An 18,494-nucleotide genomic window follows, 5' to 3' on the forward strand; every position below is an offset into this window, starting at 1 on the left:
TTAACCATCATCATCATCACTACCATCACCACCACCATCACTACCATCACTAGCATCACAATCATCACCATCATCACTACCATCACAATCATCATCATCATCACTACCATCACCACCACCATCACCACCATCACCACCATCACTATATCATCACTACCATCACTACCATCACAATCATCACCACCACCATCACCACCATCACTATATCATCACTACCATCACTACCATCACAATCATCACCACCATCATCTTCACCATCACTATATCATCACTACCATCACCATCATCACCCCCATGCAATGCAGGTCGCCAAGGATCTGTACTACGATATGGTGCTGGGTCGCGAGTTCGAGGAGATGTGCGCGCAGATGTACTACCGGGGCAAGATGTTTGGATTCGTACACTTGTACAGCGGCCAGGTGGGTGGGGGGAGGGGGAGGGCATGGGGGCCCCTCTGCCGGGGTCACTAACGTCAGAGCAAATCGAGCAGCAGCGGTCTGGGTGTGTGACTGTGTGTATGTGTGTGACTGTGTGTATGTGTGTGACTGTGTGTGTGTGTGTGTGTGTGTGTGTGTGGCGGGTGTGTGTGGCGGGTGTGTGGCGTCGCCCGGGGGCTGTTAGGTCGGTCTTTTTAAAGCTGCGGGCTGTTGAGAGAAAGATGGCTGTGTGAGTGTCTGTGTGAGTGTCTGTATGTGTGTCTGTATGTGTGTCTGTAAGCGTGTGCGGAGGGCGGGGGAAGGCACTGCAGCCTGGTGCAATCGACACAGAACCATCCGTCGACTGCCCGAGGGTGCTTTCTGGGGTGTGTGTGTGGGGTGTGTGTGTGCGCCGTTGGGGTTCTCATCTCTTCAAAACGAGCTTTTGGGGGGTTGGGTTGGGTTGGGTTTGCTGGGGAAAAATGGATCGTTTTAGTTGGGTTTGGGTTTGGCACGGTACGGTTAGGTTAGGGTGGTTGTGCGTGTGGTGGTCGCAATGGGAGCGTGCGGCCCGGGGAAGGGATGTTCCCCCCTCGTGTGCGTCAGGACGGGTGCAACAGCTGCCGTGTACGAACGTTGCGCGTTGCGGAAGAATGAATGAGATGTGTATGCATCCATGCATACATACATATATACATACATATGGCAGTCTGAGTCGGGGTCGGGAGCACACAAGACTAACCGACTTGTGCTGTGTGCTCCCGACCCTTGCGCTGTGTTTCGGCTTCGGCCCCCGGCTCTCGCGGCCCACAGTGTAATTTTAGTCATACATACATACATATATACCCTTTTTGTCCCTCTCCCGGATGTGTTCGTCAAACCCCTCCCTCCCCCACCGACGTAACATAACTACCTCTCCCCGTCCCTCTCCCTGTCCCCCACATACATACGCACATACATACACGCATACACACACGTGCAGGAGGCCGTATCCTCCGGGGTAATCCGTCTATTGCGTCCGGACGACCACGTTGTGTCCACCTACCGCGATCACGTCCATGCGCTGTCCAAGGGGGTGTCGGCCCGGGAGGTGATGGCGGAGCTTTTCGGGAAGAAGACCGGGTGCTGCAGGTGAGCGACCTGAGGGGGTGGAGACGGGCGGGGAGGTACGGCTTTTGGGGTGAGGAGGAGAGGCGAGGTGAGAGATTTAGGGGGATGGCAGGGGGGGATGATGTGAGGTGTTGAGGTTTGATGAGGGCTCTCGTGTGTGTGGGGGGGATTTCGGTCGCTGCGAAACCTCCTATCTGTATGTATGTATGTTTGTCTGATGGGTTTAAAGTGCAGTCGGGCGGTGGCTCTAACCCCCCCCCCCCCACCACCACACCACTCCGGAGGTCTCTTTGTACGTGTGTACGCCGTTCTTCCTTCTTGCAATATCCTCCTTTTCCACAGCCTTCTTCAACCACCAGAAAAGCAGCAGTAGGTTGTGAGGGTGTTACATACGTCTGCACCTCTCTCTTCCCCCCCATTTCCCTCCCTGCCTCTCCCGTTCCCCCTCCCCCCCTTCGTGCAACTTGACTCCCAGTTTCATTGGCGTCGTTCATGAGTCCCCTCTGAACCCCCCGTCCAAACCGCCCTCTTCCCCCTTTTCCCCCCTGGCCCCCCCCTCATTAGGGGCCAGGGCGGCAGCATGCACATGTTCAGTTCGAAACACAACGTGCTGGGGGGTTACGCGTTCATCGGGGAGGGCATTCCGGTGGGTCTCGGAGCCGCTTTCCAGTCCAAGTACAGGTACGGAGGAGTACGGAGTGAATGGAATGGTTGGGTTCAGAAATCCCGATTGTTTGCATGGAGGCATTGGGTTGGGTTGTGCGGTTAGGTGTCGGGAGAGTTCTGTATGTAGACTCATCACTCGCTCGCACACTCGTTCGCACACGCACGCACTCGCTCGCACACGCACTCGCTCGCACACGCACGCACTCGCTCGCACACGCACTCGCTCGCACACGCACTCGCTCGCACACGCACTCGCTCGCACACGCACGCACTCGCTCGCACACTCGCGCGCACTCGCGCGCACACTCGCGCGCACTCGCTCGCACACTCGCGCGCACTCGCGCACTCGCTCGCACACTCGGCCTGGTCCTCACGCGTACACTCGCACGGGCGCACACGCGCACACTGCACCCAGGCGTGACGTGCTGGGAGACGAGAGCGCCGACAGCGTCACGTGTTCCTTCTTCGGCGATGGCACTTGCAACGTGGGGCAGTTCTACGAGTCACTCAACATGGCGGCCTTGTACAAGCTGCCGCACATTTTCGTGGTGGAGAACAACCTGTGAGTACGACGGGGGGCAGGGGGAGTACGACACAGGGAAGGGGGAGTACGACAGGGGCCTTGCCTGCCGTTCTGGATTGTTATTACAGCCGAGGGCTTGGATCTTCTGTTTGGCTCAGTATCCCCACAACCAACTAAACCACCAACCAACCAATGGCAGTTTGCCCTACCGGCACACCCTTCTGCTGCGTATGTATGTGTGTATAAGCATGTGTATGTATGTATGTATGCATGTGTGTATGTATGTATGTATGTATGCATGTATGTATGTATGTATGTATGCATGAAAGGTATAAATTGGCTGATGGGCACCTTCTCTTCGCAGGTGGGCTATCGGTATGAGCCACCTGCGCGCCACCAGCCGTACATCGGGTGACGAGCATCCGTATATTTACAAGAAGGGCCCCGCATTCGGAATGCCAGGCGTGCTGGTGGACGGTATGGACGTGCTAAAGGTACGGTTGCTGCATGTATGCCGTACTGATCCCCTTTTTCCCTTCAGTTGACGGTAATCTAACCCACGAACCTCAACGAACGAAATGCCGCATTCAATAAGCCGCAAGAGGAGGAGGGGGAGGGGCAGATACGGATAGATGCAGAGAGCCTTGGGAGTGGAGGGGAGTGGGTGTGGGTGTGAAGTGGGCTGTGGGTTTTGGGGAAGTGAGGGAAGTGGGGTTTTGGGGGTTTACAAGTGGCGGCCTGACCACATGGCGATGTGGTGACGGAGCCGATGTGGTGGCGATGTGGCGACGGAGTCCTCAGATCAGCACCCGCACCTTCCCATTCATTTCCGGTTGTGAAGCTGCGCCGCGCCGTCTGCATTTTCATTTCTCCTGCCTGCTCTACCCTGCACTTACCCTCCTACACAGCTACCGTACCCTACCTACACAGCTTTGAAAGTCGGCACAGTTTTGCTTCCTTGATGGCAAGATTGTTTCCTTGACAAGAATGCAACATCATCAAAATGTATCGTATTTCCCCAACTACCAACTACCTCACCCCTAGTCCCTCCCGTATCGTACACCCCAGCACCTGTATGCTCTCTTGCTCGTCTGTCTGTGCCCTTCCCCTCGCGTCTTCCCCCTCACCCCCCTCACCCCCCCCTCACCCCCTCACCACCGAAACACACACACACACACGCACACGCACGCACACGCACGCACGCGCACAGGTTCGCCAGGTGGCTCAGGAGGCGGTGGAGCGAGCTCGTCGCGGCGAGGGGCCCACGCTGATCGAGGCGGAGACCTACCGCTTCCGCGGCCACTCCCTTGCCGACCCGGATGAGCTCCGCAGCAAGGACGAGAAGGCCAAGTACCTGGCCAGGGACCCCATCCCGCAGCTGAAGAAGTACATGCTGGAACACGTGGGTGTTTTGGGCGGGGGGGGGGGAATAAAAGAGGGCCCGCCTTGAAGTGGTACGTGTATATGTATGTATGTATGTATGTGCAACTGTGCGGGCATGGTTCTACGAAGCAATATATGGTAGATGGTTTTCGGATGCATGTCGGGGATGCAGATAGCGTAAGGTTTCCAAACTCTTCACTCGTGTAAGTATCTTACAAACTACACGCGTATAATCTGTGTCGTACTCTCAGGGCTTGGCGACCGAGGCGGATATCAAGGCGCTGGAGGACAAGGTGGCTGAGGTGGTGGAGGACTGTGTCAAGTGGGTGCTTGTTGGTGTACGCGTGCTGTATGTCGTGTGTTTTGTATGTCTGTTTGTAGATGCGAGTGATAGGGAATACGGCAGGGGTGTGATCGTGTCGTACTCGTGGGTGGCGGGGTCACCATGGCTGGGTTAGGTTGTGGGGTGTGGTGGAGTAGAGGGGGGCGGGAAGTGGGTTTGCGATGGTCAGGTTGGAATTCTTAAGGTTGCGGCAGCGCTAAGAGGTGAGTTCCAAACGCCTGATCAGGCAATCTTGCATAGGTCCTTATCAAGCTTTAATTTTTAAGGGTTTATACCCGGGTGCACCGCGGCTATTATTATTTCATTTTTTTATTAAATGAAGTAATGTAATACAGAGTATTACGATGTTACTGCATTTAATATCCATCCATGCATTGTTTCATTTCGTTGCTTAAATCTTTTCTTCGCGGATCCGCATTCAGGTTCGCCGACGAGTCCCCCAAGCCGGAGCGGGGGCAGCTGTTGGAGAACGTGTTCGCCGACCCGCGTGGTTTCGGAATCGCGGAGGACGGCCGCTACCGCTACCAGCAGGCGGGTTTCAGCTCCGGGACCGCAGTCGTCTCGTAAGAAAAGAAAAGACCACCGCATGGCAGTCCCTTCTCCTCCTCCTCCCCCTCCCCAACCCCCTCCCCCCGCCCTCCACTCCCCTCTGGACGAAACAGCCCTCCAATTGGTTTCCTTTGGCACTGAATCGGCGGTAGCAATATAGCAGTAGCGGTAGCAGTATCTGGCGATATTAAAGATATGGCGGCCGTTTTCTGGCTCCACCGCCAGGCCTAGCAGTAGCAGCAACAGCAACAGCCGTCTGGTTCCAAGCAGCTGTTCGTCGTTGAGAGGGGCCCCGGCGCCGAGGGCAGTCTTGTGCAGCTTGCGTGGCTGCCGCATGTTGTCGCCTGCTGTGCTACTGCTGCTACTGCTGCTGCTACTGCTGTTGCTACTATTGCCTCTGCTACTGCTGCTACTGCTGCTGCAACGGCTTCATGCCAATGCTGCTGCTACAGCTCTTGTGATGGTATCCTGGCTGTGCTGAGGACTTTGGGTTTTGCGACGGGGTGGAAGGGGGGGGGAGGGACTGTCTCTGGGCCTTATGGTTCGTCAGTGGGGGAAGGTTTGGGGTTTCGTCGGCCGCCTCTCAAATCACATCCACAGCTCTCAGCTACCTAGACGACAATCTTCTTGCTTGTTGAAGCGCTTCTCCTCTCTTCAGAAGGATGAATGAGCCGCGCATGTGTCTGTATGTACGTATGTATGTGTGTATGCGTGACATGGAGATTCGTTGGTGTTGTCTGACAAGAGAGATACCCGATGTTCTCGCTTGTTCGCTTGTTTTCGGATATTACAAGGAAAACATCTATCGCCAGAAGAAAAAGATGATGATGATAGAGGGGGTTGGGAAAGGGAGGACGTACGGAGGCAATCCGTATGTGTCGCACTCCCCACCTACCCCCCCCAGCTGCACTAGCTCTAGCCAGTTTTCCAAAGTTGGGCGGTCCGCGATGCTGCGAAACATGTGTGCGTGCTGTACGCACGTGCATGAGAAATGTGCTTGTGTGGTGTGTGCGGGTGTGTGGTGCGTGCCTGTGTGCCATGTGTATTTCTATACGCATGCTGATGGTATGGATGGAGGTGGGATGGGCGCGACTCGGCAAGGTCGGGTGAATGTGCGGCGGGGGATGTCGAACGGGGGAAGGACGGGGGTAAAACCCGCCATTACACCCGTGTTTCTACCCCGCTACTCTCCCCCGCATGCTCGCCACCGCACAACCCATGCACTGCTTCTTACCTCGTCGACTCGGTCACGCGGTACGTGGGCGGACGGTTTCAACACGACATACATACAGATACATACACACATACACACACAGAGCTCGCCGGGGTAGGTTCGGCTCGGATGAAGCCCTGCCTCTCTCTCTCTCTCTCTCTCTCTCTCTGTGTCCCACTCATACACCAGTTTTGTGGTGAAGTTGCGGTGGGCGCCGTGGGTGCGATAAGGTGCGTCGAAGGCGGGGGAAGAAGAATGTGGCGTTCTCTGAAGAAGAAAGAATTCGAAGGTGTGGCAGCGGGGCTGGCGGCGGCGGCGGTGGAAAGCAGGGCAGTCAGTCGGACTTTCGGGCTTATTGAGGGTGACTGAAGAAATAGGCGAGGGAGCTGCAGGCCTTGGTCGCTAGTTGCCGGTGATGTGGCTGCCACACGATGGCGCATGGGATCACGTCGGAGGAGTCTCTGGGAGCAGTATGTATGTATGTATGTGTCTTATGTATGTATGTATGTTTTTTGATGAAGGTGTCTACGTCTGGTCCCGTGCCTCTCGCGCCCGGCAGGTACAAGGCACTGCCTTGATGGGCGGCTAAGACCACATGCGCGGGTGGGAACCCGGGGCATGTGTATGTGTGTCTGTGTGTGTGTGGAGGGGGGGGGTGGATATGGCTGCACCACGTGAAAAATGGAGGATGTTTGCGTGTGCGAGCAGTGAGCTTTTGAAAGGTCAGCGCTGAGAGACGGAGAAGGAAGGAAGGAAGAATGCACAATGTTAGCCGCGGTGCGGGTGACTAGTGTAACTATAATAATAAAGATATATATTGTAATACATATGGTGAAATGCAATTGCAATTGCAATTGCAAACGTATATATTGCCTTGAGAAGATTGCGTCGATGAGTTGGGCCATCTCGTCTTGGGCCCCTTTGTTTTGCTACTGCTGCTGCTGCTACTGCTGCTGCTGCTGCTTCGGCTCCTGCATGTTGCAGTTCGCGCTACAGCCCATGGCGGCTCATGGAAATGTCCATATGACTGCTGATGATGGCCGGATAGGTCTATGGTTGTAGCCTCCGTCAAACAATCCGTTAATACAGTTGCATGCCGTTAGCAGTAGCACTAGTTCTAGGTACAACACTTCTAACCCTCCTAGCGGCGGTCATGCGTAGGGCAGTTGCGGAAAAGAGGAAAAGGGAGAGGCCCAGTATTTTTTAGAGGGGCTTCGAAGAATACAACCTCAGCCAGCTTTTGACTAGGCTGCTGTAGCTGGCTCCAAAGCGGCAACACGATAAAATCTGGCTGGGATGGGGCGTTACACTGGGTGAAGAGCTATAACAGTAATTGTATGATGTCCCGGTGATCAGTCTCATCGGGACCAACTAATTAACTAACAAGCTGACAGGCTACCGATCAGTATTAAACTTAGTTAGCTCTAGTCGCTTCTCTCTCCTCCGAATAAGTAGAAGTCACGCTGCTCCAGAACCACGAATGCTCGTCCATATGTCGTACCTAGCTGAGAAACCTTGGCTTGGTTTTATTCGCTAATGCGCCCTAATTAATGCACCCTGTAGCCGAGATAATGTAGATGAAACCGCTCAGATCCAATCTGAGGCTTTCGGCGGCACGGAAGCGCTGTTATTCGCAGATTGGAGCACGCCTTGACCGGGGTAAGGACCAGTAGTTGGAATATCGTGTCGTCGCTGGTCTCAAATGGTGACGTTCAACCGTACGGCAACAGCCTTGGCATCTGCAGGGGGGAACATGGTTGCAATACTATACACATCACCAAACCAGTAACTCCCATTCAACAACGCGCAGTCATAGACAGACGTCAATGCAACGCGTCAAAATGATGTCTTCGCTGTAACATTTTTTTTATGAATTCCTGAACACGTCAACCCTGATTAGCAACGACACGCTTGGCTACAAGTGGCCTTATGACAGGTTGTTGCCTAAATAAGCGAGGCTGGATTACACCCATGGCATGGGAGGTCCTAATTTCTACATCCATCCTGGTTAGTGGAGCCCGACGTTGTCTAAAACCCTAAAACCTTAAGGGGCGCAGACTAAGGGCTGACGCGTGCTCGGAGGTTAAATCCGTACTTCAGTGCAAGGGCATGCACGCGGTTTAGTGCAGCACAGTTGGCGCTGGAGACTGGAAGAGACGACAAGCAAGAAGTAAGCCGCAGCGTTACAAAGATATATATAAAATGTAATATACACATTGTTGCAGGCAGCCGGACTAAGGGACACCTGTTTGTTGCTGCGAGCCAGTCAACCATACCGACCGGCTTTGAAATTGCTGAACCATAACAACTCGCTTTAGCATACGCGTGCACGAACGAGCGACAACAGAGAGCGCTCCCCCAAATGCGCTACCTGCCTGTATCAATCTAAAGAAGCAAGTCTGCTAGCTTCTGAAGCAGCCTCCAATAGCGGTTGGCTGCACCCCGGTAGGGGGGTACGGTAGCTATAATTCGTCCAAAACAAATCCTTCCGAAGTCAAATATCATCCCCGCACACGCTCCCCCCGCATATCTTCTTTGCATATCTTGAGAAACCATAGAAACTTGGAAAGACAGTAAGGTGCAGCGAAGTCGAAAGATTGTCCTCCGTTATCCTGGGAAACATAGCTCCAGGAGAGCCTGAGGCCAACAGCCCCGCAACGCCACGTACGCCCCCTTCCTTCCCCGATTAGCTATGCCCCCCAGCGCGTCCGCAATCAGGATGAGCCAACCAACATCTTCATGCAGCGCACGTCATCCATTGCTCCGAGATGCAGCGAATGTCGCGATGGTCATGAATAACGGTCAGTACCCTGATCAGGTCCAAGACACCAAAATTGTTGCCGCTCGCCGCTGACGAAGCGGCCCGCCACAGAACCCCTCATCACAGCACGAAAGACACCACATTGTTCATGGTGACCGACAACAACAAACACAGCATTCAACAAGCCCGTTGGCAGATGACATTAACTATTTAAGCATAAGTATAATGATACGCGTACAATCGCGGAGCCCACCACAACAAGACATCAACCGTTCCGGCTGCCACTTCCAACGAGACGCAATGTCATCATCGGTATGCAGCTAACAATGAGTGCTACACAACCTGCATTACTTATTTGTAACAAGCACGCCATTATTCCTAGCATGAGTTGGGTCACAAACAAGGAATAGTTCGCTGGGGCGCCTCCAGCGGGTACTCACACGAAATTAAAATTAAGTCGATAGCCTAGTCAAAAAAGGGCCGGTTAAGCGAGACGATGGCTGCCTTCTGGAAGTAGGTGTCAATCTCGTCCCTCGTGGGTGCTCCAAAGAGAGACCTCGCAACTGGCAGTCCCGAATCCAGCACCGGTAACGCTGGAATTACAGGACATTGCTGATCCGCCTTCGGTAATTGGCACGCTGGAAGCGGGCGAGAGGCGGGTGTCGAAGGCACTCCAGCCATCCGTGGCGCATTGCAGCCGAACTGGCCGCAGTTGTTGACACTCGAGGACGTACTTTCCATTGCATTTGTAGGGTAAGGCTTGCAGGGGCCACAGCTGGTTGGTGATGACAGAGATTCCATGGTCGATGGCGGCTTCTTACAGAGTCACGAGAACTTCTGTTGTGTCTGGTCAGGAACGATCAAACGAAGTAAAGCGTGTAATAAGTGCGCAAAGTCAGGTCGAACTTTGTAAAGAAAGGGTGGCTTTGGCTTGTTTTTGTAGTGTTGTGGGAACCCAGCAGTTGGGACCCAAAGGGTTGGGTGATTGTGCAGTAGTGGTACGCTGCAGTGCTATACGTCGGAGTCGCTAACGATGCATTTGCTCAGGAGGCACTTGCATGTGTACATGTTGTAGTTTCTGACGTAGATATCAGGTCCCGCCAAAAAAAGCTTTCGAAATGTACCCTAGCGACGACCGGTCGAGCTTACCAGTATCCCTGAATGACAATATGGGTTATATTTATTTTATTGCGTTTTGATATAGTACGTATTATTGAGTACATGGTAATCCTGCTTTTGAAACCACTTCTGGATTCGCATCGCCTTTACCAAGCCCGTTATCAGGTGAGTGATATCATTAATAACAGGAATATATGCTTTATCATAATATTCATTTGTGCAGGAAAGCGGCGCTTCTACTAGACGTACGTGCACGGAAATGTTTATGCTATCGCATGTCGACAGTACCGTTTGCAGCAGACAGTGTTAGAACCCTTAGTTGGGAAACTGTGTCTCCTTTGAACTGAACTTTTCAGGTCGATTTGGGACTCGTCACTTAAGAAGTGCTTTCGTAGAATCAAGCATATCGACGTCGAACACGGGTCCATCGAATTACCACAAGCGACTTTGGCGCATGGTCATCACCTGAATACTGCCATACAATAGTATTTCAGTGTGCGTTTGGATTCCAAAACATTGTGACCCTCGACGTGATTCCGCAGACGTCCGCAGTACTCCGTAACCCGTAACCAGTAAACAATCGCCCTTAACCCCAGAAGTTGCATATCCATCTAACATTGCATTCAGCGCACTGAAATATAGCGGTATATGTTTGAACAAAATTGTTATGCAAGGAATCATAGCGGTGTTAGTGCTTAGGTAAGTGGCCCACACTGCCAGCGTGGAGTGCCAGGTGAATTGTCGCAACAACAAAATGTTATTGGGATCCGCTGGAATGTGTAAAAGCCTCCGGAAAGAAAAAACAGTCTTCAAGGTATACAAGGAACAACGCCTGTCAGCCACGTTTAATCAACTCCTTATAGCTCACGTGCCAACCGCTCTTGTGCAAGTCGCGCCAGCCACTCAAAACCGTACTCCCGGCGCATCGAGGACATGCTCTTCTTGACCTATCGTGTCGTCATCTTTCCTCTTAATGTAGGTATTGATTCCGCAGCACAGATCCATTAAACCGCACAGAGGCGCACTTCCCCAGATTCACCGTTCACGGGCATTACGACTTTTGCCATGGCGGATCTTCAAAATGAGCTACAATTAAACGATTAGATAATTGTACATGGTCAGACAGCATGTTCTGACGTCGGCTTCATGTGCGCATATAAAAGCGAATTCTACGACTGCAAGGGCAACACCTATCGAAGATTTACGACACTGTTATTATCGTTTGCGTCTGCTGATCTGCCACGTCGCGCCTGCGACGTCAGAAACGCTTTCCAACTCGTCGGGTCGCTGACTCAAAACATTTCCAATTCACGTAATGAAATACCGTTGAGATTTTGTCAACCGACCAGCACTATGTGTGTTGTAACACTAAGTAGTGTCGGGTCGACGCGCACGTGTTGCTCGCGCGGTTTGCTCCTGTCGTGAGTCAGCCCAGCAGCCGCATAACGGTGCATTGCACAGCTGCATGACATATTACTACATTACAGCAGCACAGATGAACTAAAGGGGAACCCCTGAAGGGGCACAACACTTACCAAAGACAAGGCAGGTTCCAGCACTGCCAGTGCCTACAGTAAGGCAGAGGCGAACGGGACCTTCGCTGTCTTCGCCGGTGGATTTACCGTGGATTTACCGGTCTCCGTCGAATGAATCCACGTGCTAGAATTACTTGGGAAATATTTGGACAACCCGTGATTAAAATTCAAAAAAAATAATTTGCCGTAAATTTACCTCTGGGACAAATATAAAGTCGAACACAACCTAACGCGCATGTCTAGCGATCTTAATAGTTCTTCAGCAATGCGCCCGATTGATTGCACAGACAGTCCATCCCAACCGACACCAACCGACATCAACCGACAGCGGTTTGAGCGCCCTACCAACCCCTTCCTTCCTTCCGTATCCCCCAGCCGATGTCTAACTGATTCCTGATCCAACCTTCGCTAGTTCCAGTGAACGCCAGAATCGATCGTCATGAAGAACAAGAACTCATTCCGCGGGTGAGAGGAACACAGCCTCCGGGCCTGAGAGCCTGAGAGCCTCCGGGCCTGAGAGCGTGCAGTTAAGCGCGTGAGCGGGGAAACACAGCAGCAGCTTCCAACCCAACCGCCCCGGCAACGCTAACCGCACACAACCGCACACAACCTTTTGCAACCACCAAAGCCGCCAAATCCCAATCAACCCAGCGCCAGAAATACGTGATTACACCGATATGCATGGATACATGCATGCATACATACATACACCTAGATCGCGACAACGCGTCTTATTCACCTTCGGTCTCTTCCTCCCTCTCTTTCTCCCTCTTATCTCTCATGTTCTCGTCTCGGAAAAAACAAAACACCTAAAAAAGGAATCATTCAACGCTTTGGCATGATACAAAAAGACATCAGTATGGGTGTCGACCTGTCTCTTTCTCGGCGCCTCTCTCTCTCTCTCCCTCTCTGAATTAAGTGGTGTTTTTCCGGGGGCGTGACGCGGCAAAACCCGACGTGTGTGTCCCCGGGGGGGGGGGTGAAAGAGCCCGCCCTCCACATAACGAGGTGCGCACATGCACGGGAGAAACGAACGCTCCCAGCACCCAGGGAGGACTGTATTCGAAAAAAAAACACAGCATGTAACGCCCCTCCAATGCCGGAGTAATTCGGCGGTCGTTCCCGTTGGGGTATACGGCTAGGTGCCCCTGGACAGCGTCAGGCCCGGATCGATATGTGACAGAGACACACAGAAGATACCACAGCCTATCCCACGTGCCTATCCCACCTGCCCACAACAGACACGCTGACCTCGCAAACCCCATCAGGTATGGGCCCGCCGTAAACTATGGAGACTACATGCAGTGACGCAAGCAGTGCTGTAGCTTTAAGTCTCCCGCCTATCAACGCACGTAACACACACACACACGCTTAGATATCCAGCTCACCACCACCAACACCAACACCACAACCCAACCCGTTGACTGCATTACCGATGGGACTTCCCCACGCGGGTCTTTCCCCCCCCCCGGGGGTGCTCCCTCCGCTACGTCGCTACCCCTCCCCTCTTTCTCTCCGTTCGGTAATCTAGGACATCAGCACACGCGCACACACATACACACACATAAAAAATGTACACATACGCACATGCGCGAATTTCCAAGAAAAAGAATAAGAGCAGCGGCAGCATTGAGCCATGCATACACACACATACACACATACACGTAGTACGAGGAAAACAATACGAATTTCTCAAACCAGCTTCTCTTCTCTTCTCGTCTGCTTTGTTTTTTGTCAGCTCAAGGATGTGCGTGTGCTTGGGGGGGCGGAGAGGGGGATTGCGCCCACGACATTCCCCCGGCGACCTAACCGCGGAGAAAACCCTAAGCCCAGCCATGTCCCACACGTGACACCTCAGCCGCTCCGCCGCTTCACTTGCCCTCAGCATTTCCTCCCCGCCTCCGACCCTTATAGAACCTGGGGCCCCCTAAGACCCCTAAGGTTAGCTTCAAAATAGAAAACTAAAACAAATTATTGTTAATACTCGTTCATTGGAGAGGATTCGCAGCGTCCGCCAACCCAACAGCAGCAGTAGTAGCAGCAGTAGCAGTAGCACTGTCCAGGAGGGGTATACCCCGGCGGCCGGCGACAGCCAATGAGCCGCGACCCGTACCCCGCCGCCGCCGCCGCCGCCGGACGGGATGCGCCATCGCGCTGGACGCTGCAACAACGACGACGAGATGTGGCTGCTCTTCCTCCACCACCTCCTCCTCCTCCTCCTCTTCTCCTTTCTCACGCGTGATTGAGGAGCTAACGACGCTAACGGATGCCGGCGTTGAAGGCAGCCACGCCTCCGAAATCGACGCGGATGGCCCGGAAGATATGCAGTGGTGCAGTACGTTCTGTCGTACATCGAGACGTACGGACACTGACTGTGCAGCCGACTCATCCGGCGTGGAGTCGTGCGGTGCCACAGGCTCCTCTTGTTTCATTGTTTCGTCCTGGCAGAACCCTGGGGCGCCTCCAAGATCCGAAACCATGGTTGCAGCAATCGCAGCGGCAGTAGCAGCAGCGGCGGTGGCGGGGACGGCGGGAGGGGCTGCGGTCACGGTGGAGGCGCAGGGGGGTGAAGTTCTGCGGGGCTGAACCAGAAAGCGGGGCCCTAGCCGGCTTGCGGCATGACCGTCAACGATGGCCATTTCCTGGATCCTGACGATGGTGGGTCGTGCGCCGTTCGCCTTCTCGGCTGGCAGAAGGATGCCCTCCGGTGATGGGCTTGCCATCGCGCGAGCGATCGTCGGTGCAAGCTTGCGCGTCACGTTGTCGCGGAAAGCGCGCAGCTGCTTGATATTATTGCTGCACGTCGGCAAGCTGCTGACTATGAGGCGGTAGGTCGCAGCGTCTGTGAAGTCAGCTTCCACGACCTCATCGCTGAGGTGGTTGAAGTCCCACGCGCCGGCGACCGACGCATCTGGTATGAACTCGTTATGGTAATCCCAATTGATTGGGGATATTTCGAGGTTTCCTTCTACATGCTGCGAAGGACAAATTACAGAGGTGGCGGCGACTAGGGTTTCATGCCTTCGAATCATGTGGATAGGCTTTAGGAGCACCTGAGCGCGCCCTAAGCATGGGGCTGTGTGGATAAGAGTGCTTAGAAGTTGAAAGCTCACGGCCATGCAGGTTCTCAAAAAGATACTGTTCGTTTGCGGCTTGCCTCAGCTCTGTGCTCACATCACCAAGTATGATAATAGGGACTATGATATTCGCTGGGGGAAATTTGTAATACTAGCTCATTGTGGGTATTTCTTCACAGCTGACCTTAACCAAAGTCCGTTGCGCGGCAGTTGGTCAGGGGCTCGCGATTGCCCGTGCGGCTGGCCAGAACGTGGGTCTACATTCCAGCTTCCTTTGTCTGGATGCGCGTGGAGGAACCAAATATCAATTCGCACCCTTACTCATCTCAAGCAAAAATGCATCTGCATATTCCTGGGAAAGAAAAGTGTGACCCAAACCGGTACCATAGTGCAACTCCGGCCGAGAATTCCTTTACGGCCCAACATATTAACCCTCTTGATTAGAATATGTTGTCTATTTTCTACGAACTGAACTCACAATTCACCCTAGCGGAGGTGGTATCTGCAATTAAGTCTCTCCGCAACAACAAACTCTGGTTGGCTCGATTGTGTACCTGCAGAATACTATAAATATGCCAGGAGAGAGGTGGTGAAAGGGAACCAGACCGCTTCTAACAATTGGAAAGCGCAAGCTGACTTTACTTCCAGAGAAACCGGCGAATTTCATGAGGATCGGCTCCTTCAAACTCAGGCTTACAATGTCAAAATTTAGGTCCACCTAAATAGTCAAGCTAGCGCCCAACAACTTCACACGCCGTACACGCGGCCAAGCTTCGCTAGCTCCGAAGTTACGACACGATCACACACGTGTTCCGAAAGTTTGGCAACTAACTTCATAACACTACATACTCCCCACAAGGGAAAGCAATAAGCGGCCAAAGTTGTGCACCTCTCAGATTCCCTTAACAAATCGGTACCAGGCTAACGAGGGGAAGGGAAAAAGGGGACCGGAGTCAAGTTGCCCGCACTGGATACCGGCATAAATGTGGTGCACGACTCCTATCTAGTCCGGGTTAAGTAACCGGAGATGCCAACAGACATGCATAAAGTGCTAAGAGCAACGACTGAAAACCCTTAGAACCCAGAACAAGGAAAACCAAATAACAACCCACAACCCACACGACATGGACCCGACGGCAAACAAGTTATTACTACGTTACAGACAAAACCAAAACGAATTCTAACCGCAGACGTACCCAACGCACATGATGACGCATACGCACACACTATCCTGCCAGAAACTGCACTATCCGCGGCGCGCACTCCGGTAACTTGGCACTGAACCAGGCGCAGCGGTCTGACTGCGGTGATGAACGCAGTCCAGTTTGGGATTCTCAGGAAGGCACGAAGCGTTGGCAGGCTGCGAACGCCGTCGTACGGTTCCATGACGGGTCACGACCACTAGCCGCGGACCACTGCACGAGGAACATGAGGGACGGACGGACGTGCGTGGTTGCTGCACCCTTGGTGGACAGCAGTGACGACGGTATCTAAATCGCTGTCCTGCGGCGATTCCAGAGCAGCTGGCGCTGCGGGTGGAGGTGGTGGGCGGTCTGGGAAGAGAGAGCGCCGGGTCGTTGTCGTTCCCGGGATGAAGGCGGCTGATGTGGAAGACTGGATGGAGGCGGCCGAGGGAGGCTGGACGGTTGAGGCGGTAAGGGACTGGGGAAATGACGGAAGAGATGAGAAAGAGACCGGGGTAGCGGATGGGGGAGCTTGGAGGGGGGGGGGAGGTTGGGAGGTGAGGTGTTTGGTGGAAAGACGGACGCGGTCATCAACTTTGAAGGTGAGGGCGTGGCGATGCGGTCTTGGCATCTAGGTAGCGGGTGATGATGGTGGAGGGTTGTCGGCAAGTGGCAGCATCCATACACACTCTCCTTCGATGTCGGTCGACAGGAAAGGGTAGGGCGGTGAGAAAAAAAGTGAGAGCTATGCGGTCAAGCCGAAGTCGTCGCAGTGGGATTCCACGGTAAATGGGCCGTACTGTGAGTTGCATTTAATGAAGATCGTACGTTCGAGTTTCCAATCAATGTTTGCCTGGCATGCTTCCTCCGTCGTCGAGGCTACAGCTGCACGAGCATGCTTGCGGCCGACACGGCGGGCAGGCTTACATACGATTTGAGCAAGACGTTGGACGTTAGGACGCGACGTTATCGTTCGTGTGCACGGCTGACGACGTCGGCAGGTTGTGGCTGACCGTATCTGCCGATGACGGCCTAGTGGCCTGTTTAGCTGTGGCCTAGGGAGCGGTTGCGGATAGGGGATTTAGCGGTTTGATCGTTGTGGTACTTGCCGCGGCACCCCTGGGGGCTGTCACAGCGGCGGAAGGGGGAGCGACCCGGGTGGCTGCGGTTGCCGTCGCTTCCATGACGGCTGCGAGAACGTCAGTCTTCGGAGATGGAGGAGGACGCTGAGGAGCGGGAGAGCGGGGCGGCGTGCGGCGATTTGGGTCTTCCTTAAAGGAGCGGCGGGGCTGCGAGGTGGTGGGTGCGGTCATAAGACGACGACGACGGAGCTCCGGACAGTGCGCCTTCGTGCGCGACTCGTCCCCACACCGGAGGCAGACATGGCGCGCGCCATGCAGTGGCTGAGGTGAGGCGCAAGTTATGAGGGACCCCTATCGAGGTGCTGCTGCTCGGGATCGGCGACTTTGTGCTGTAAGCTGCGGCGGTGTTGGCGCCAGCTGTCAAGTCCTTAGGGTCGTCCTGGCGGACGTCCCGTGTGCTACCTGGGTGCGAAGGGTCTGTGGCAACAATAATGCAGTAGAAGATGCGTTCCACGTGTCCCGCCTACAACGACATACGTGAACGGCTCCTCAACCCCTAGGAGGTGTACGTCAGGATGATATCAAGCCTCCGTGCCTAATATGAGGTCTGTCTGGAGATAGATGATCAGCGCGGACTTGCGCAGATCGTCCACAAACATCTGGATGAGGCGACGCACGCTGATAGCCGAGTAGTAAGCCTGAGGTCGCTTACTCTTGTTACTACTACTACTACTACTACTACTACTACTACTACTACTACTGCTTTCCCTCGCAAAAGGGTTCATAACCCCTTTTCGATTACGCTAGACCTCGCGGTCTCAAGGTCCAAGAGCCCGACTACTCCGCCATCAAGAGGTCCTGGCTCGTCTGGGCCATACGAGCTCTCTCGAGCTTGTGACATTACATCACTAGTAGACCCCGCCGGCTTCGGGACCTGCTGCTAGCAATCTGACCCCACCTGATCCCATCTGGCCCTGTCTACAGCAGTAGCGGGCCTGTGGCCTCACCTCCCGACTAACACCGGCCCACCGGGGTCCTCGACTCAATGCACGTCCCAGAACTCCAAGCAGCGCTGCAGCAGCGGGCCCTGCTGCTGAGCTCCCCGCGGACGGCTGCCAAGACCTCGACCGGTTCTTTCTGCAAGGGGTCTGAAAACCCCTCCCTCATATCTGAGCTGTCCGAGTCGCCAGTGGGCTCCTCCGCTGCGGTCCCCGATATCCAACAGGGTTTGGACGCCTTGGGCTTCTGGGCAACCCCGCGCGGTTGCTGTTCCCCGGCGGGTTTGGAGCTTTGCCGTATCATGCTGGCATGTTCTCTGTGGTTTCCGGCCTTTTGAATTTTACCTCGCATTTAGCTTTGGCCTGTCCTAAGAGGTTGCTGATTGCTCCTTCTCACCTTCAGAGAAGTTAATTTTCCCTTTGGGTCGCTCAATTTTCCCTTGTCCATGCCTTCGGTGCTGGTGGTGGTGCCGCTGTGGAAAAGGAACATTCAGGAGTTGCCAGCTGCTTTTATTCCTCACGCTTATGTATTAAG

General features: G+C 54.0%; 2 protein-coding genes across 2 annotated transcripts in view; one reads left to right on the forward strand and one right to left on the reverse strand.

Annotated features, from left to right (window-relative positions):
* Nucleotides 1-5,131, forward strand: part of VOLCADRAFT_104783 (uncharacterized protein) — a gene marked incomplete at both ends in the record, with an annotated part of 7,582 nt that extends 2,451 nt beyond the window's left edge. Inside the window, 9 exons of the mRNA XM_002950496.1 lie at nt 306-419; nt 1,399-1,547; nt 2,091-2,207; nt 2,608-2,754; nt 3,080-3,209; nt 3,926-4,117; nt 4,350-4,420; nt 4,864-5,004; nt 5,104-5,131. Of these exons, the coding sequence (XP_002950542.1) occupies nt 306-419; nt 1,399-1,547; nt 2,091-2,207; nt 2,608-2,754; nt 3,080-3,209; nt 3,926-4,117; nt 4,350-4,420; nt 4,864-5,004; nt 5,104-5,131 (1,089 nt within the window). The remainder of the gene's footprint in view (nt 1-305; nt 420-1,398; nt 1,548-2,090; nt 2,208-2,607; nt 2,755-3,079; nt 3,210-3,925; nt 4,118-4,349; nt 4,421-4,863; nt 5,005-5,103) is intronic.
* A 6,941-nt stretch (nt 5,132-12,072) lies between these two features.
* VOLCADRAFT_91040 (uncharacterized protein) lies at nt 12,073-18,263 on the reverse strand (the record flags this gene model as incomplete). The annotated part of the gene is made up of 5 exons (XM_002950605.1): nt 12,073-12,131; nt 13,855-14,593; nt 16,893-16,927; nt 16,985-17,105; nt 17,991-18,263. The coding sequence occupies 5 exons, from the start codon at nt 18,261-18,263 to the stop codon at nt 12,073-12,075; spliced, it is 1,227 nt and encodes a 408-aa protein (XP_002950651.1).
* Between the last annotated feature and the right edge of the window lie 231 nt (nt 18,264-18,494).

The sequence above is a fragment of the Volvox carteri genome (assembly GCF_000143455.1).
Source record: "Volvox carteri f. nagariensis unplaced genomic scaffold VOLCAscaffold_19, whole genome shotgun sequence".
NCBI classification, from domain to species: Eukaryota; Viridiplantae; Chlorophyta; class Chlorophyceae; order Chlamydomonadales; family Volvocaceae; genus Volvox; species Volvox carteri.